At 36.5% G+C, this 21,319-nt stretch overlaps 1 protein-coding gene across 1 annotated transcript in view; it reads right to left on the bottom strand.

Moving 5' to 3' along the window:
- Positions 1–21,319, bottom strand: part of SPAG16 (sperm associated antigen 16) — a gene marked incomplete at both ends in the record, with an annotated part of 408,932 nt that overhangs the window by 165,386 nt on the left and 222,227 nt on the right. The window contains one exon of the mRNA XM_082001578.1: positions 17,270–17,455. Within this exon, the coding sequence (XP_081857704.1) occupies positions 17,270–17,455 (186 nt within the window). The remainder of the gene's footprint in view (positions 1–17,269; positions 17,456–21,319) is intronic.

The raw sequence follows: 21,319 nt of genomic DNA, 5'->3' as shown, positions 1-21,319 counted from the left end.
GTAAGTTTTGAAAGGCTACAGCAGCTTTCTGAGTGCAATTTCTTCTTTGAAATGTAGCAAAGCTCTTTTCCCCTTACTGAGAGTTGAACTGAGCATGGCAGCTTTCCTTTAACAGCCATTTATAAAGACGAAACAAAACAGTCGCCAGCCCTGCTTCAGTTGCTGCTGAAATCAGTAATAAAAACCACAGTATGATTTAGTGGATGAACAGATACCTCCCTGCTGCAAGTGGGAACTCAGTCACAGTCTTCTTTTGGCCCCATGTGTATAAGGAACACCTTGTACACACAGGGCAGGCTTTTGTGCTTACACAGGGTGCAACTACATCTTCAGGTAAGCCCACAGTCTGATCTGAATTTGTTTAGCATAGATCGCAAGCCCTCCCTTTTAGCAAAACTCTAAGAGAAAACTGAAAAGCAACATCTGCGCATGACTGGCCCTTAACTTTGGATCTCATTTTGTGACATCTGAGCACACTGAGTGCCTCCCAGCCCAGTCTAGTCCCATGTATTTTGTGGTTCAATCTTCCAAGCACCACCTAAGTGTTAAAAAATCTGCCCACAGCAGGAATGTGGGCCAAAAGCCAGTCCACCGCAGTGTGCCCATAAGCTTGTCTATAAACCTTTCTTCCAGCTCAAAATACAAATATGGGCTTCTCTTTTTCTGCAGTGCCCTCCACTAGTGGTGCACAGCCTTGCTACCATTTACGCATTTGTGTGCTGTTAACAAGCTACTCAGTCAACAGCAACACCCAAGAAGAACACGAAAGCTATTTGGTTGTGTTGTAAATTTATTTCATCTCCAGGGACCTTGCCTCCTTACATATTTTGCTGTTCTAAAAATTACTTTGTTCTATTTCTGTAACTTGAAAGAGCCTCTTTGGCAAACAATACCCAGAAAGGGAAAACTGAACATACCTGAGAACAAAAAATACAAAAATGCACATGTAGAACAGAAAAAGAGGGCAATGCAAGACATTAAATGAAGTCTAATAGCTTGAACTTCAGATTCAGCAAGGTCTAATAGTGAGGGACACTTGGCCCAAACTCCTCTAATAAATTTATAATTAACCAGCAGAAAGCAATGCTCCAGTCAGATTTCTATTCTGCAGCGAAATTAGGTAACAGCCAAATAATCACAGTCCTTGAAATAGTGTTCTAAAAATGCAGGAGAAAGAGGTTGTAAAACTTCATGCCTTACCTTTGGGATTAAAATGCTTATTTGTCTCAATTCCTTGTAATTTATATAACAGAACATGTATTACTGGAAAAGTAGCCAACTATGACACTGTACATATTTTCTGGAAGAGCTCTACTATACATATTTTAGTAGAAGCTGTGTATTTATTCAGCGTGTGGAAATTTCCACTACTACTGAGATACTGATCAGCTTAGTAAGACTTATCACTGAAAAAAACCACTCTCAGACAAAAAAGCACAAAGGCAAAAGTTTTAAGGACAGACTGCTTGCTATGGTGTTGAACATAGACTTCACTCCCTGATGCTAACCTGAGAAATAATAAAGCCCCTTATTTTCTACCATTGATTATTGAGCATGTTTCTGTGTAGAGCGCACACAGATAGTGGTTGGTTGGGTTTTGCAGAACAAAAAACTTTCACAGGTACCATGTTTGGTTAGAGCTACCTAGCAAAAGTAGGAAAAAAACAAAATATAAGCAATTACCTTATGTTCTTTGAGTGATTTGAGTACTGCTCAAAACCAGGATCTATTCTGATAAACGTTGAGAATACAAATATGATTGACAATAGCTTTATACGTTTTTTTGAGTGAAAAGTGCAAATTACTGAATTAATAATATTCTAATTAGGCTTTCACTAGAAGGTGTGAAAAACTAACAGTGTATGCCAATAACCTATCTCCTTTTTTATTGGCTTGAAACATGAATAATGAATCTGCTTATTATTATAGTGAAGATTTAGCTTCTTAACATCTTACATTTCTTTGAACAAGTTGTTGTCTGAGAAGTATTATTATTGGCATTATTTACTGTTTCCAGATAAAGGGGCTTTAATTTTTTTAAAAGGAAAGATAAAACAGTAAGTCATAAGATCTTCACTTCAGAATGGTTTACAATCTTTTTGTTCTAAGTTTCCCCATTAATGGTATGATTTTATATCAATGTAATTAAACCTATATAATCACAGCAGACACACAAAATAAGTGTCATTGTATGAGAACAACAGTATCCACAATTACAAGATCAGACTGATTTCTAAAGCAATATAGTGGCTCTGTAGAATCCTTTACAGATGGCATCTGGAACTAAGCTCATCTTTACATCTCAGTATTTTCTTAAACGTTCAGCTGAACCAGGACTGGAAGACACATCACTTTGCCAAAATCAGTCTAAAAACAGCAACAGAAATTAGTACTGCCATAGCTACGTCAATAGAGACACCAACAAGTGACCACCATACATTGAATCAAGCATTTTTTTCACGTGTAACTGCTCTGGACTGACTCCCAGTAGCAAGGGAGGTCAGAGAAGCCTGAACGCCTCAGCAGCACACCATGTCCACCCTAAAAGTGGTTGCAGTTGCCAGGTCTGCCTCCAGGAGGACGACGAATGCTTTTATATTTTACATACATTTCAGTTGGTTCCAAGAGGACAACTGCCAAGTTTAGAAGTTTTGCAATATAGCACATAGATTTTCAACCAGATTGTAATATATTCTTCATTACCTTTTACTATGTAGGCTCGGTTGAACTCCACACCTTGCCAAGGTATCTTTAAAATCTCACTAGTCAACACCTAATTGTTGGCAGCTCCAGGCATTTTTCAGATCATGGCAACAGCTGTTGCAAAAGCTCACTTTTCATTGAAATTGGGCTCCAAATCAACTTTGATAATTTATATTTCAGCTACTTTAGTTTGAACAGAACCATGTTACTTACGATCCAGATTTTTCAGAAGTGAGATGCATTTTTATATGCTCCAACTTTGGATTATTTTGCATTTGAAAAGGGACATATTTTCCCAAGGTTAGAATCAAGGCAACAAAAATAACTTTGAAAGTCATGGGACAGCAACAAGATTTAGGCATTTATATCCAAAATCTAGATCTTAATAAGCACCCTTTTCAAGGACCATCTTGGTCATATACAGAACCTTGGTCTTGCTTGTAAATAGCAGCCAAAGACCGACGTCTGGGAACAGTCCAAAGTACATTATCCTGACAACACTTAGCAATTTGTAATCTCTCTCATCCCTGAACTCAGCCAGAAACAATAAATTTATAATTACTACTCTAAGGAACTCAACTCAGTAGACACTCCCAGAACATCTGTAACATATACCTATGGGATTTGGACCCCACAAACTGCATTGGTATCCACTCCAAACATGAAGCTTGAGCACACACTCTAGACTTCTTGATCCAATTTCAAAATCTAGCTTTATTTCTTCCCTCTGCCTCAGGAAAGTCAACACCCATGTATTAAACCATCCGTTCATGGCTATCACTTTCTAACTTTTTCATTGAGTCTGATTATGTGCAGAAAATAAATTTAGTCAGCTGAAGAAAAAAATTTCTGCAGACCAATGGTCACAGCACTCAGAGTGACAAGATCTGAAGCAGTCCCCTCCACGGTCAGCTCCTGTATTTCATAGTTATTGAATGAAATGCCATTTCAGTCCTTAGGACAGGAACGAGAACACAATCTTCTCTTACTCTGAGATGCCTGGGTCTCCCTCCCAACATACAGAAAGCATAACCATCTATCCCAGAATTATTGACATCAATCAAGAAGCAAGGTGCACTCCGGTTCAGAAAGGTACATGGTGATGCTTTTTTTTTTTTGCTTTTTTTTTTTTTTTACCCTAACCCTTGCTCAGCACTTTCTGCAAATCAAGTTTCCTTAAGGGATTTTTTTGTTGGACACTTAAAGACAGGAGCACCACAAATCACTTCTTGAAAACCACAGCCTTATTTTATTAAACAATTATCTCCTACTCCCTCAAGGCATATGGGTACTAGATAATCAGATAAGCTCCATCTCAGTAATAATAAAAATAGATCTAAACCATTTAAGCCGACATTAAACACTGCAGAACTAGTACGAGCATGTTTTCTGCTCAGCAGTTCTGCAGCCGAATAAGCAAAGTCTTGCTCCCTGGTGACAGTGGGTTATCTTCAATTATCATATCAGCTGACATCAGCATTGAATTGAACTGATGCCCTGTTTTCACAGTCAATACAAAAGCTGACATGTTTTTATTATTTTTGCCTTTTTTTTTTAAATACAAAAACTTTACAGGTAAAACTTCTGCCTTTTCTGGCTAACCCTGAACAACTAAATCCAGATGTCTCTTAATTCATCTAAGAACTTAACTGCTGTTGATTTTGAAAGATAATAGTATACATGTATTTTGATACATCACTGACAAGTAATTTAATTTTGTGTGTGTGCATATTAATGCTTATGTTAGAACTGTTCTATTCAAACAGGTTATTGTACAGTTTTAGGCTTTTGTTGTTCAAATAAAATACTGGGGAAAAGGTGAGCCATCTAAGCTCAATACTCACATCTCCTTTACGGTGCATTTCAAGCACCCTGAATAATGTTTTTGTAATTTCTTTCAGTCTCTTCCATTTCGTCACTTCTTTCACTCTCCTACTTGATTACCTTAGTAGATGAAGAATATGGCATTATATGCACAACTACTGACTGGTCACACATAAAGCTAAAATGAGAAATGTGACAATCAAAAATCATATTTTAAATATCTTTACACCAGAAGACCAGATAAACTTAGTACGCGATACTGGAATGCACATTTTCTGATGAATCCTGTTACCTTACTATGAGGCTGATCTGACCTATTTCTTCTGAAGAGTCATTGACAAATGTAATAAATAATTGCTTTTTATAGGATTTTAAGTCTGTAACAGTATATAACAGCACATTTTTTAAAAGTGCTACTCCTGTAACACTAACTCTAAAATACCTTGCCAAAGACTACTCTGAGTTCGTCCTGTAGAGAGCGATCATACCATATTCTCTAGAACTTTGTACATGTAAGGTGAGATTTCCAAACTTCCCTGACAATGCAGAGTCTCAGATACATATAGCTTTTGAGTGCCTAAATAATCAATCAGATCCTTAATGGGATTTTCAAAAGTGACAGTGTGCCCACTGCAACAGATTTTCAATCAACCCTTCAGGCACTTTTAAAGATCCAACCCTTTGTGCATATTAAACAGAAGGAGCCCACCCTCTAACATCTGCTTAGGTGAGAACTTACTTGAGTTTACCAAAATTAGGCAGAAGCTGACAAGGACAATACTTGTCTCAATGAAGAACAAGGAATGACTCTCTCAGGGTTCCTGTTTGCCAAGAGTCAACATTAAACCGCATAAAGGATAACCTAAGTTCTCACTTGTTCTAAAACAAAATTCTTGCCTGCCAAAAAAAACCCAAACATAAACCCAACCAAAACCTGTTGCAAAACTACTGACAAAAGTGAAAAACTGAAACAAGAACTATATAGGAGACCAGCAGAATAAATCTAAAGAACCCAACTACATCCACAGTTTTCATAAAACTGACATAATTCAGCTATCAGCCCTCAAAAAAACGGAAACAACCAACCCAACACCACCTGCCCCCCCCCAACCCCCACAATCCCAAACAAACAAAAACTCCACCATGAATTTACCTCAGAATCCATTTGCTGGTCTAGCTTTATAGTGATGAAATCCCACATAGGATAGAGAAAGCAGTACCAACACTTCATAATTTAATTTCACTAGCTTCTTAGTTTATTTTTTTTATATGAGGTTAGACTGACATCTCTACATTTTAATCCCAACCCGTATTCAGGAAGACTCACGTAAGCAACATGGGTAACTTACACTGTTCAATGCACACATAAAGGGATGTCTGCAAGCTGTGTTCCCTGAACATCACATACAAATGCATTAGGCACCAAAACTATACACACACCATGAAGGACTCTACCAGAGCTGTCTTACTGTTTTCTGATATATGAAAGAAAATGCCTTTATCAAAAAAGTCAGCTAAAACCTACAGTCTCAAATTAAAAAATGCAATGACAAGTGAATGCTAGAGGCCCCTCTTTATTTATTACTGTATTGCAAACCAGGAACTTTAGCCCTTCTCATTTTTCAAATATAAATCTATTTTATTAAAAAAAGGCAACAAACAGCCACTTGCAGTAGCGCAGAGAACCATGAGATCCTGGGCCAGTACTGTGGTATTGTAAATTAGCAGGCAGTTACACAGAATATTAATGGATGTGTTTAATCTACAGAGTGCAGATTCACTGCATAAAAAGCAGTGTTACTCTTGTCGTACGTTAGTTTATTTTCTTCCATATTTTAAATTTACTGAAATTCCTTTAGACCTATTAAATGAGCAAACCCTTTTCGAAAACAATACAACATGGCTGAAATGCAATAAATATAAGCACTTTAATATTTAAGTGAGGAAAATGAATTTCAGTGTGTTTTCAAATTGGTTTTCTTCAGTGCAGAGTTTCTTTATTTGTCCAAATAAAATGGATTTGAGTGGATAGCAGCTTTAAGGAGATATGCAGCACTATTCAATGGCTTTGTGAACTTGGGATGATATTATGAATAATGGATTTGCTGTGCTCTTAGACACGGAGCCACAACAAAAACAATATTACTCTAAGTTCTCTAATAAGCAGCTGCTGGAGTAAGGAATAAAAAGCTCGGCCTATGATCTAAGCTACAGGTGCTAGCATTTTTCTTCAGATCATTGTAGCAAACTGTGGGACTGGCTCTGTGTTTTCAGTAGGAAAACTACTCAAACACAGAGTGTGAAGGGCTTCACATTCCCCAGACTACCTCCCAGCATTCCGATTTGCTGCTTTCTTCCAACAAGCCCATTTTTATATCACGCACCACACCCAGCCCCACCCAACAGAGCCAGAAAAGGGCTGTATTTTCCTCTGTCAACAGCTGAAGGAAAAGGTTAGCTTGAAAGACATGCACAAAGTAAGAGTACTGGTTTAGTTTCCTCCTTTTATAGATCTGAACATATATGCCCCTTCTTCAAGAGTAAGAGAAGCTCAGTAATCAGGATCTGAAATTCTGGTCCCAAAAGCCCAACTGGTGTACTTGATAACCAACAGATTGTTAACCAACTTGTCAAGATTTTAATACTTGTAATTGTAGAAGTTGCAACATAATCTTATTTTGTTGGTAAATGTATGTCTAGCAAATCACTACTAAAATCTTCGGTTGCACATAGCAAAGCTTAGTTTGTATTACTGCTGTAGGTGCCGAATATGTAATCAAAGTATTGTCAAGCCACAAGTGATAACCTGGTAAGAATTACTTAAAGGTCGACGCACTTAGAATTACATTTTTGTCAACGTGCGGTGCTAGGTGCTAACTTCACACCTAGTATTGCATACTGCATCCTCAAACCCTGGTTTTCCTCTTAACCTTCCAAAATACAGTTAGCTCAGATCTATATTACTATGAAACAAAGTCTGATCTGAAAAAAATCTATAAAGAGGGCTTTCTAATTGGCAGAACATCACTGCAGAAGATCACATATAGCATTTTTATTTTTTTCTTAGAACTTCAGACGAGAGATATAAGTTTAACTTCAACTATGTTCACACTATGCAGCTAACTGGCAAGCCCTTTATGCAACAGAAATGGACCATGACTATCTGCTCTGTATTAAATAATTCACAAATTTTGTTGTGATTTTACTGCAGTCTCAGTATTAAGACTCTATTACCTAGAATTTTTGTTTTGGTGACAGAAATATGTTTGAAGGAGATACTAAAGTATAAAGCAATTCATTGGTTTTGCATCAACTGGATAACTCCAATACATATTTAATAAGTTTCCCACAGATACACATGCCTTTGCAGCTCTGAGTTCATAAACACATGCATAAAAACTGTCTTTCAGATGGTGAACTGATTCCTAGATGGGAAAGATATTGGCCAGTCTAGAATGAGACTTTTGTGTGATGTTTTGTCTCAATTCACATCAGAAAACCTACTCTGAATACTGGAAGTACAGAAGGGAAATTGCCAAAATTTTTTTCTTTATCCTGATCTTCACCTCCATTAAGGCAAAACGTCTCTTTAATTTCATGAGAAGCATCAGATTGGCTATGTAAACAGTTCAAAGACTTAACCACTTGTATCGTGTGGATATAAGCTTTATAGCTTTCACAGTCTACTCTGAAGATTCTGAGATCTGGCTCAAAAAAAAAAAAATCCGCACAGGGTACCAAAGAAATTGTATTATATTTATGTGGTCCTACAACTCAGGGAAATTCAGGATTTAGGACAGAAATAAGTACCAAGTTTTTGAAAAGTGTCACTGAGAAAATAAATTATTGTTGGTCTGAAAACTATATTCATTCACATTTTAAGAAAGTACAAGCACAATTCACTATCTTCCACCTTCAATAAAAGACCCAGGAGACCCTTTTTGTATGTAAGAAGTTATTGTTTAAGGATTAATATGTGACTTGTGTTCATATTCCAGATGAGGCTAATTAAAGATAAATGTAGTTTGCTTTAACAGGATACACGTGGTAAACAACTAGACTTCCAGCAGCTGGGAGAGAATAATCTGACAATACAAAATTCTGTGTAAAGTCTGAACCTTTAAAAAAAATAATTAAAAAAGAAGTAAAAAAAAAAAGAAAAACCAAACCCCAAAAGCATCACACAGACATCCCTGAAGACTGTCTGGAGCCAGAGGACAAGAATTCAAACAACAGGAATTTATATGTATAAAGGCATCCATTACAGCAGACTTTCATTTTGAAATCAAATGACCAACTCGCCTAATTTCAAACTCAAAGACATTAGCAGCTAAAAACAGTTCAACATTCAGGTAGATATGCCTATCAAATTACTGCTGCTTATGAATAGTAAGATGTATTCCTGTTCTTGTTAATTCACTGGAGATACAGGCAGGGAAACAGTCTACAAATACTTGTGGCGTGGCACACTGATTTTGGGTAACATTACTGCACTTAACACGTATCACAGACTACATGTGTAACATTTAAACTAACTGGTACTGACAGGGTATGGTTGTGATGATTGAAATACATCATTTTAATGAACTGTTGTCTCACTGAATTCTGTAATAATATCTGACAGCTTTCACTGCTGTATGAATTACTCTGTTGGTACAATTCATTTTTGGTTTGGTTGAGATACTGTAAGACAGTACCTCTACGAAAACAGGTTAGGTAAAGAAAAGACTGCCAGTAATGAGTAAATGTAACATGAAGGAGAAAGAAAACAACTGGATAATGAACCTGGATACATGGTGAAAAACTATACTATGACTTAAAATGCGCTGAATGTCTGCAGCGCTAATCCTTTGCATTTGAATGCTGAATGTAGGACAGTGGAAACACCCTGTCAAGACCTGAACAATATTTTGCAGAGCCACAGTAATAATACCTGCACACTTGCAAATAAGACAAGAAATTCAACTTGCACATTGTCAAAGAGGGAAAAAAAACCCCAAAACCCGAGCCTACTACAGTATACACAATCAAAGTGGACTAAGTTTGCTGGATCTGCCAGCTGGCTTGGTTAGGATTTGATGGAAGGAAGCCTAAGTATTACCTTCATAATTCATCCTGCTCTTGAACTAGCTGTCAGGGAATCTATCAGGCATTTTGATAAGCAAGGTAAACTGAATAGAAAGGTGTTCAACTTAAAGAAGATAACGTTACCTTAACAGTTCAAACAAATAAAGCATTCTGTTGTCCGACAGGAATCTCTCAGCCAACGATACATAATTTAGGAAATTTGTGCATCCCTGGGCTGACAAGAGGGCAACTGGAACATAAAAAAAGCCCAATTGCATCTAGTAAGTTTTTCCAAGCCATATTGGATGCTGAAATAATGGAAGCAAGGAAACTCTTGAGACAAGAAAAGGATACATCTTTTCATGCAAATAAAGCGCAACTTTCTCTGGTATCTTTCCGTAAAAGAAGATGGAAATCTAATGTAGGTAACTGATTGCAGAGTCCAGGTAAGCCTACTAGAAATATTTGTAGAGAGGAAAACTCAGACATTTTAGAGAGCAGCTCCATTCACCCCACCCCAGTTTTAAAAAACATAATAGTAGTAACTTTTTTTTTACGCTTCCTTTAATCAAAAACAGTGCTGCACATTTCAAGACCAGTAGCAGAAACCAGAAAGCAAAGCATTTCTGTCTTTTCAACACTTTAGAAAAACACTCAAAATATTTTATTTAAAAAACAAATTTACATTTTTAGCTACTAAGAAATTCAAATATGCTTTGTATGTACAAGCTAAATTACCATAGACAGTTCCAGTAAAAAACACAGAGAACATTGATTTATCTAGACTTGTAGTCAACAACCACCAATACAAACATTTCAGCAGAAGCTAGACAATTCCTGTCACGTTTAACTGTAATTCCACAGACACATGTTTCTTCTGTGTCCCAAACAGTGGTTAGTTTATGTCACAAAGTGTGAAGGCTAACAGTCTGCAATATCGCTAACGGCGCATGCTTTTGATTTCTCTAAGTATTTGAGCATCGCCATGCAACTGCAGACAAATCCAGCATTGCTTTATCACTGCATCCTTTAAGTGACAGAGAAATAATCACATAAACATATGTCTCTCCGAATCTACATTACTACTGAAAATCCAATTCTGATTTTCTTTCTTCTCACCCTGTAGGAAAGTCTGAAGATAATTTGACTTCTTTTTTTAACGTTAGCAAGGAACGGAAAGTTGGGTTTTTAATGATGGCTTCAGTAGTAACTCAGTATATAGCCTTGAGTAAAGCACTTCACCTCTTTGCTTAGTTTCACCAGAAGTAAATAATTGTATCACTTGCACAGTTTAGGCATTCCATGGGAATTAGGTAAGACTTGTCTGGCTCTTTTGGACTTGCAAATATGCAAAGATATTAAACATTTCTCATTATTAATGCCTGTTGTCTTGTACTCTATTTAAATCACTCTGTAATGTGATTTACATAAGTTTACAATATGGAGTTCAAGCTATACTTCTTGCTTGTTTTGTACTTCAAGATTCATCTTTTTCAGTATTATGAAGGTTAAGTCATATTTTCCCCTTAACCAAACAGCTATGCTTTGGATATCATTTTTTTCCCTGATAATTCACATCTTCAAATTGATTTTTACAGTTGGCTCTCTGGGAATTGTAACAACTAGGTTTTGTACTTTCTTTGGTCCCGAAAAATGCGTTACGGAACTCTACCATAATTATAAATTTGGAGACTGGGGTATAGGCCTCATTTTGATTTGAGGGATGAATATCAGATTGTCTCTCCAGTACTCCCCAGAGAATTCCAAAGGGAATTCTCCTTTATCAAAATGGCAAGCATTTCCTGATGTGCTACCAGGACAGACATTACAAGCTACCCAGAGATGGTCCTTCCACATTTCCTCTGGAGTTCTTCTACCTGCCTTCTAATTTCCTGGAGGACATTTGTCTTTTCTGAAAATAGATTAGCTTCACTTTTACTGGAATCAATTAAACACGGTATCTGGCCAGAACAGCTTGTGGCTTCTGTCCCACTGAAAAGCGAGTCAGATAAATGTATTTTGACAAGGAGTGGTAACATGCCCTCATTCTGATTCAAAGGGTGAAAGTATGGCTCCATTTTGAAACTAGACAATCTTTATGAGTTTTTTCAAAGGAGATTTTATAGAGTCCTGATACAGATACATTCAGTGTGGTGAAAAATAACTACAAATCTGATACTAAATATTTCATTTAAAAGCTGTCCATTGCCTAAGAAAAAAGAAGAAAAAGAATGTAAAAGATGCCAGGAGAAGTTAGGTTAAACTCTGTGCCTTTTCACATTGCTCTAACTGTACGAAGCAACTAGCTTCACAAGCCAACTTGGCAAGTCAAGCAACATTAACTAACTTCTTTATTGAGACTGAAGCAAAAAAACCCCAAAAACCTCCAAGCAACCAAAACTATAATAGCAGTTTAAAAGAAGCTTAATGATGTCTTGCACTGCACACTGTCAAGATGTGTTAATAATAAAAAATGTGCAGTATCATCATTGCATGGTATCATTCCAAGGAAAGCTATAGATGATTAGGGTCTTCTAATTAAACAAAATCCATCCCTGCTTAATTTCTTTCAAATCTATACTAACCCTTAATTTCCTAGAATTAAAGTGCTTCTTATGAGAAGAAATCAAACTGTAATAGGCAGTTATCAAGTGGAGAGAAGTTATAACAGTAGCTAGGAATCTTAATGTAGGCTTAAAAACAAAAGAAGGAATTATTTAAACAAACTAGGAATTCAGTTATGTCATATACATCTGACACTTGGTAAAGAAGTGAAAAGTCCCAGTCTTGCTCTAGAAAAGCAAAACGTGTCAACAAATATTTTTGTATATTTCTGGAAATAAATAAAAGAATATATTAATACCCTAGTAACAAGATAATATATAAGCGGTTGTACAGGATAATTAACAGTGATCGTAATAGATTAGTTGCTTTTTTAATTTGCACCTGAACAAGTGCACCAAAGGAATACTAGTAATTACTGAGAATTGATGTAAACAACTACATTTTTTTAGAATTTTAAGATCAGATTTTGATTATGGGAGAAATTTCAGGGAGCTAGACAAAAGTTACTGTGTTAAATGAAAAGGTGATGTATTAAAAAACAACAAAGAGAAAGCAGCAATGGCTCCAATTCACAAACATTTATTCACCCTGAGGTCTGCTGCAGGACAGTACAGAATTGCATTTCTCTGTGGCCTAATTCCACCGTGTTTTGCACTACTGAAAGAAACTAGAGAAAAATGGAGAACTGGTCCAATGACTATATAATGGATGAACTGGAGAAAAAAAACAATCCTGAATGTTCTGACTATGATGCAAATAATTTCTCAAGCTTGAAGCATAAATAACAATGTTTGCATTTAACATACAGTCTACAGCATATGTTTGCAAAACTAAATAACTGCCTGTGTTTACATGAGATATATGATGTTCAGTTTGATTTGCATATCAGAGATCATGCTGTAAATCTCTGACGATATTTACAGTTGGATAATTGAAACTAATCCTGCCAAAATGACTTTGACAGTCCTGAATTTATGGTCTGAGAAAACAATCCTGGAACTGTTTGCTGAGCTATTAACATGGCTGGCTATATATTTTCAATCTGAGCTATGTGCTGCATAAAAACCTGTTCACAAATTATAAGCTTTTTCCTTTCTTCCCACACTTCATGTTCAAGCTCCTTCCTATAATCATTAAGAGGATGGGATAACCTTGAAGATAGAGGATATGCATGTGTTTTGCTGCCTCTTTTTTTTTTTTTAATTTTTCTAAGCATGGCAGGTACATTAGTTATCTCTCCCTGCAATGAAGTTACGCCATTTTCTTTTAATTTCCTTTAAAAGCAACCTAATCTCCCAGCAGAAAGCATCAAGAAGTTCCAATACCAAAACCCAGACTCCCTCAAATCCTTTAGTAACTTGGATCATGGTTGTGTCTCAGCATGCATCTGTGTCTTCAGGGAAGAAGAAAGGTACTTGGATTTTTGTTTGGTTGGTTTCTGGTTTGTTTCTTAAACTCAGATAATATCTTTAAATAGAGAGCACATAAGTTGTCAAGGAGAAGAGCATTGTTAACTACAAAGCTACCTCACATTATCGTCCTGGTAGGAATGCCATTTGTGGCTAGATATATGACCAAAACTTCCAACATTCACAAAAGAAAAATGCTTGTGCATAATATCCATTGCAAAAAAAAACCCAAAACCCAACATCAATCAGCAGTAGTTTCACCACCTAAAAACAAAATTCAAACAATTGGAAGGCTGAATTTTCTTATCATTGGCAAAGAATTACATCATTTATTAAAACTGTTGGTAACCTTTTCGTATTTAAGAGATGTTGCACCTCGTATTCTTCGGACTCCAATAATGGATTTGACAGTTGTGAAAGTTGCACCTTGGGTTTTGGTGCTAAAAGATAGCAAACAGCCTCCCCACTTTCTTGATACCATGTTTTCAACCACAGAGAACTCTGATGTAGTTATTTCTAGAGCTATGTTTTTAAAAAGTACATTTTTTAATATAGAAAAGCATCTTTTTGAAATCTGGAAAGAGAAAGATGACTGCCACCCATTAAACAAATGTATGTATATTTGTAGCATTGATTTTACAGCATCTCACTTTTAGAAAGGTGGAAGTGATTGCTTTGATATTCATCTTACTTTCTCTCACCTCCCCTACAATATGCTGCTTTCCAGGACTGTTCAATCTGAAGGCAGGCATCCATCCAAATATGTAATATTAAGGAAGAAAGACAGCTCTCATTTGTAACGTATTAATTCCTTATTAGTGGAAAGAAGAAATCACTAGATTAAGCAGAATAACTGTGACAAGCATGCTATCTTGTGCTCTGTCCCCTGTTCAGACCTTGTGTCAACTGGCAGACGGCTAGAGAGGGAGAATTCTAAAGATGAGAACTAGATAAGCACATATTCTGTGAGGATGGGAAGAAAAAAAATTTCTAAGCATCAAAAACCCTTGTGGTAAGCCTGCTCCACCTTCCCATTTTGTTGCACACACGCAGACTTGTAAAGGAGTCTGAAGGAGGTTATATATTTATGTGGTGCCTAGCACAGCTGGCTTCATTTGTATCGGAGAACTCCAGGCACATAACAAATTTACAGGTGACACTCTGGGAAACATTTAGGATTAGTGTTGCCAAATTCAGCCAATTAGCTTGGCAATTAGTACTGCCAAGCCAAAATACACTGCAGGTTCTTTCATACAGCATTTCTGTATGTAAGCATCAGCAAATGAGCAATCCAGACTGGAAACTACCGGCCTGATTAATCCGTCAATAGCTTTCCCTTATTTCCGCATCTTGCCATATATTCTGCACGGGTTGATTTTTCACTTGAATGAGTCAACACGGGCATAAGGATCAATTGCAGCTGACCATTCTGCAGAATTAGGTCTTCAGGCAGGTTCTCTTAAGGTTGAAACAGCCACATCTTGTTGTCATCAAATCCCTTTTTACAAAAGCTCTTCAAGAGCATCTAATTTTTCCACTGTACTCAATTTATGCTAAGCGCATACACTTTTATAGCACATCTTACAAATTCATCTAAACAGACGACCTAAACAGAACTCAGTTCCCTTTTGGACTTAGGTAATGTAACGTAAAAGAACCCACGGGCTTTTATTGTGAACAGACCAAAAATCCACCACTGAGGACTCCAAGCAAGGTTGTTTGGTTTTTTTTTATTTCATACTCTGAATACTCTTATTTTAAGCATATTATGCCATGGTTTTGTGCCACCTCCTGCTCCCTTTAGCCACTGAGATTTTTGCATGGCTTAGGGTTTCAATAATTACATGCTGATAACTAGCCTTTCATGTCATGGCTGTGCTCCTTACTCTCTTATTTTCAAATGCAAAATGCACATCAGATACACTGAAGGTAGAAATGAGAGATGGTAATGAGTGGGAGTGGGAAGCATGGGCTGGTGATAAAGATTTGCTTTGATTCCTCTGACTACAAAAGCTTCCTCAGTACAGAAGATTATTTTAAAGTGTCTAAACAAAACCTTTGTCTATGCAAATTCAAAACCATTCTGACATAAAATTAAAGCTATTCTTAGTATTATTTCTTAAAGGTCATGAATATGCCATAAAGGATGATCAAAGTATTGAAATCCTACAGCAGGTTAAGAAAAGAGGTAACAGTACCATAGATTTCTGGTATTTTCATTTCTAGGTAAAACACTGACCATTAATTCTTACTACTGATAGTAATGGTGGAAGCATCATCTGTTATCAGAACTGGCTGACAATTTCTGTTATAAAACCCACTTCTCAGTTGTCTTGAACTTTGCCAAACTATAATTGCTTTGTCTATGATTTTATACAAATTGAGTATTTGTTTCAAGCTTTTGTTTTAACTAGCTGCTCGCAGCTTAGCCAAAATAGTTTGGAATAATTCATTAAAGGACATGTTGCTTATCCCATTTTGAAAACAATGTATTTAGTATTATTTAATGCGTCCTCAATTCATGATTTGAAAGCAAGACTGAAAATCTGATACTGACAGTTTTAATTAGATTTCAGAAAAAATCTGGCTGAATTTTGAAAAAGCTCAACTCACACATGCTTACCAGAGAAGTACTTTGCTTTTACAAAAGAACCCCTCAACACTCCCGCTTCACCAAGCACGCTCCTAAAACAGGTCTCTAGGTCTCAATTGCAGGGCTCACTGCAATTGCAGCGGACTGGGAGTGATTTAGGCAAAAGGAACGAAAGAAGAAAGTCTCCCTTTTTTGTTCAGTGAAGCTGCTTTCCCTGCAGTGGCTTGAGGGAGTATTTCACCTCATTCAAATGCAAAGGGAGAAGAAGACTGAGAGGAAATGGAAAAATCCATTAGGACCGGATAATAAAGAACCAAGGAAAAAACCTATGAGGCTGGAGCCTTGTCTGTGGACTGGTGACATTCAACTGTTAAAAATCAGACATAGCACAGCACAGAGGTGTCAATAACACTACTCCCACGTCATTCAGGAGTCTAGAAGGAACAGTTTGGGGAAAAAAAAAATCCATTCCATTCCTTTAAGGTGTAAATTAATCAAAATATGTCATCTCAAATATACCTGAAGAAAGTTGAGGAACTAATTAATTGGTAAGCCGGTATATACTAATATTCTAAAGGCGCCTTCATAAAAATGCATTTGCCTGGATAATAAAAAAAATGAAGACGTATGCATTGATTTATTAATCAGGAGTCACCTTGCCAAAACATATATAATGAATAGATTTCCACTTGTCCAACCTGAAATTAAAGTGTGTTGTATACTCACAAGCTAGAAATACTACATAGAAAATCTACTTAAGTTTTTGTTCAGTTACTTATTTAAATTATATATTGAAGTTCCACAAAGCTCTGGCCTTAAAAAAAACCCCAACAACACAGAATAACAGATGCCAAATAAAAGCAAATGCTTTTTTCTGGCGCTACCTTAAATTGTGTCTTTTCAAGCTCCCTATTTAGTAAAGCCTTTATCTAGTAAATCATATCAAAGCCTGTTTTTTGCACCATTCCCTTTAATTTATCTCTATTCTTAAAGTGAATTTGATCAAATTGATGCTAGACATCTCTTTCTCACTGGGATAAAATATAAACCAGTGGTTATTAAGTAAAGCTATCTATCAGCTAATAAAGAATCTCTAGTAACTCCATACCTGTTAACATCCCATATTTTACTTGTGTTGTCCGTGGAGGCAGAAGCCACGAAATCGCCACACGAATGCCATGAGCAGTCCTGTACAGCATGGGTATGTCCTTCTAAAGTCAGAATGCATCCACGTTTTGAAAAGTCCCATATCCGCACTGTGGTATCCCCACTTGAAGTGACCAGCTGCATGCCACTGTTACGAGGAATAAAAATAGAGTAGTTTTTAGCAAGGATACAGGTGAAAAGTTTTTGTTCATTATGTATTTTGATCTAAAATTAACAATTGCTACTCAACCTGTCTTTCTAAACATAGGTAAACTATTTTGCTGTGTACTTTGAAAAAACACATTTGAAAACATTCATATTTTTACTTTACACAGTTTTCTGACACATCATAGATGAAGCGGTCATGTATTAAATATGCTATCAAGAGAAAAGAAAAGGAGATAAGAAGTAGCTATCTTCCATAGGAAAGTAGATACAGGTTCCAAAAATTACATTCTTACTTTTTGTAGTCTATTTAGGAGTTTATCAGTAAAATAACTTAAGCCCAGAGAACTGCATTCAAAACAGAATGGAATAGCTTCAGGGAAGAACATTTTCTTATTTCCCAAATCCATACCGTCTTCTACATATAAATTATTATTTAAGCATCACAATTTTGTGTCTTCTGACTCAGTATAAACAACTTCAACACATTCACTTTCTTGTGGGGTTACTGATATGTATTATAAATTAAAAATACAGGAGTTCAACACACGGCTTGAAACTAAAAGTCCATCTGATTCAGTAACATGTTATACAACAACTAATAGGGGATTCTAAATAAAAAGAAAATAATAAGTAAAAGCATGTCAAGTGATGCTCCTATTAAACTCTCCCAGATCTAGCCTGTGGCTCAGGATTTCTTCGAGACAGAAGCTTTGTGCTCAGCAAGCATCCATGGAGGTTTTTTTCCATGACTAACTGATTTTTGAATATATGCAAACCTTTGGCACCCACAATCTCTTAAGCCAATGAATTCCAAAATTTAATTATGCATTGTGTGAAAAACTATTTGGGGGTCTTAAATACCTTACTTCATTTCATTTGATGCTTCTAATTCTAACACTGTGATTAAAAGTAAACACTGACTACACATTTACCATCTCTAAACCAACTGTGATATTATAGGTCCCCTATCATATTTTTCCCGCAGAACAGCAGACTCCTACTCTATTGACTCATTCCCCATACAAACTTCATTCCATCTCTTTGATCACATTTACCATCTTTCTCAGCACCTTTTGAGTTGAAACTGAAGAAACGGGTACCCAGGCAAGGTATACAACGGCACAATAGTGTTTTCTGGTTTATTCTGTATTCTTTTAACTTGATTAGCATTTTTGGCATCAGGACCATTTTTCCTTATGTGCATTACTCTGCATTCATCTGCACTGACTTTCATCTGCCACTTCACTGTCAACTGTTGCGACTGGAATTCTTTTCCTGTAATTCTTCACACGCAACCTTGATTTTTAGTGCCCTGACTAATTAGCAAACTCATCCACCTCCTTATCTTCCCCAATTTCCAAGATCAACTTAATAACTTCGGTCCCAGCACAGATCCCTGTGGACTCAAATAGTAATTTCTCCATTCTGAAAGTGACATTTTATTCCTATCCTTTCACCAGTTTTTAAACTCACAAGATAAATTTCCTCTTATTCAGGACAGTTTTGCTTGAGAGTTTTTGTCAAATGGCAATAGGAAGCATTTATTAAAAATCCAAGTATACTGAATCTACACATCTCCCTTGATCAAATACTCAGCATGCCCTTCAGGGAACTCCGATTTCTGAGACTTAATTTCCAAAGCCATGCTGACACCTCCCAATGCTTCACTGTAACAAATTTATCCTTGTACCCTGTAATTTTGCTTCTTAATATCCTTTCTGCCAGACTTCCCAGTACCAAAGGTACATCCACTGATCTACAGCCTCTTCATCCCAAACACTTTTAAAGTATTTTTTAAAAGTTAATGCAGCCTTCCCAAATTATACCACGAATAATGGAGGTTTTCTATTGTGTTTACTTAAAAAAAAAAAAAACCAAAAAAAAACCACAACGGGAAAAATATTTGGGGATAATACACAAAAATACGGACCAAAACTATTTTAACCTTTGGTGTTCAGACCAATTTCCGCTGTTATCTCATCAACGTCAATAAGACAATCTTGCTTTTAGGATCCGATAAACTCTGCTTTTACTTAAATAATGCAAAATGTGCTATCACATATCATAGGCGGTAGAAATCCTTCTCAGAAATCACTGGATATAAAACTGTGGGAACTGAAAACAGCTCAAGGGTTGATCCTAAGCACTACTGTAAAACTTCATACTAAGAATACACTCAGAGATATTTAGTTCACCGTTGCAGTGTAAAAAAAAAAAAAAACAACACACAGAAGAAAAAAGTCTGGGAGGCGTGATGTCAAACTTTTTTACAATATACTTCCTTTCCTCCTTTTCCAATAAATGTCCACCAGAATTGTTCTGCAAAAGTTCCTACTAAGATAGCTTGAAATATGTGCATCATTTACCTGATAGATCTTAAGGGAGAGCTTGCCATTATGAAATATCACCTACCTAAACTTGTGACTATTTTTAACACTTACAGTTTAGATTGCTATTTTTTGTGAAAATATCATTATCATCCTCATTAAGGCAGTTACACCCCCATGCTGAAGACAAAGCTTTCAGAGATTAATCTCAAAAACTTTAACATTGCACAGGAATAATTCTGAAGTCTTTTTCACATATCCCAAAGCATAAAGGCTTGAAGCCTGAGTAAGGGTTCAGAGGAGACCCTAATTTTGTCATGCTGCTAGGAATAAATGTGCTTTTATTAATGAAACACTTGTACTTTTAATAACTCAAGCTAGATCTCACTTCTGGAGACAGATAAAATTGGTGAAATGACAAATTATCATACCCCTTGCACATTTATGAAATAAGAGCTATTTTAAAACAAATTCAGAAGCAGGTATAAAGTGGGACTGATGAAATCCAAAATTGATTCAGAGGGTAGTATGCACTGCCACTGTTGTGAATCACAAAAAGAGATTTATTGCTTATGCATTTTTTAATATATAATCCCCAAAATGCTACATGAAGAACTGGTTCCTTGGGCTGAATTTTAAGAATACACCATCCAGGGCAGTGATGAAAATCTTTCAGAAAACAGATATGAGCAGGAAGGTAGTTCAAATGGATTCAATTTGGCAATCTGTGGCAGGGGAAAGAGTTACAAATGAGGTTTAGCACTCCTTAACAGATCAAAGGAGAAGAAAGTGAAGACTGAAAACAAAAGCTTAGCTTGTGCAGGAAAAACTTTTGAGGGACAGACTGACAGTGGAAGGGCAAAGCCCCTCAGGAACAGGGGGATGCCCCAGTCCCCTGCAATACAAGCTCCCTAATGTGCCCTGGGCATAAAAAAAGTATCATTTCATTGAAAAAAGGGGAGTTGCAGCAGTTGAGGATCTGCGATTATCCGTGTACGAACTTAACATCAACATTTCTGGGAAGCACAAACTGCTGCTTATAGGAGTGATGGTTGTCAGAGCTCTTTTAGCACCGGGCCTGCACTTTGTGGTCATATCTTTGCTGCACACTAGGATTCGAACCAGACACACACACAATGAAAGAAAAGTGCTGTGCCAAGCCAAGTCAGGCATCTAAATCAAAATGCTGCTCGTAGAAAAAAAATCCTATCTACTCAATAGCCGATCAATAACATACTTCTAGTTTGCAGCATTTTTTGGTTCTGGAAAATAAAAGAAATGCTCCAAATCTGAGGTAACATTTTGTTAACCACAGCTGCAACATTCTTTTTACTGCCCTATTGCTCTGTACATATGAGCTAAGATTATCGGCGGGGGGGGGTGTCAGGAAAAGTAGATGTTTTTAATGATTTAGGCTATCAGTTTAACAATACCCACACAGTCCTCTACCATATGACTGATTGTCAAACAAAATTCATACTGTTTTTTATATTAAAAAACTATGGAAATACAACATC

The sequence above is a fragment of the Phaethon aethereus genome (assembly GCF_964289735.1).
Source record: "Phaethon aethereus genome assembly, chromosome: 6".
Classification (NCBI taxonomy): Eukaryota; Metazoa; Chordata; class Aves; order Phaethontiformes; family Phaethontidae; genus Phaethon; species Phaethon aethereus.
Note: the sequence above shows the minus strand (reverse complement) of the source record. Positions and strands in the feature narration are given on the sequence as shown.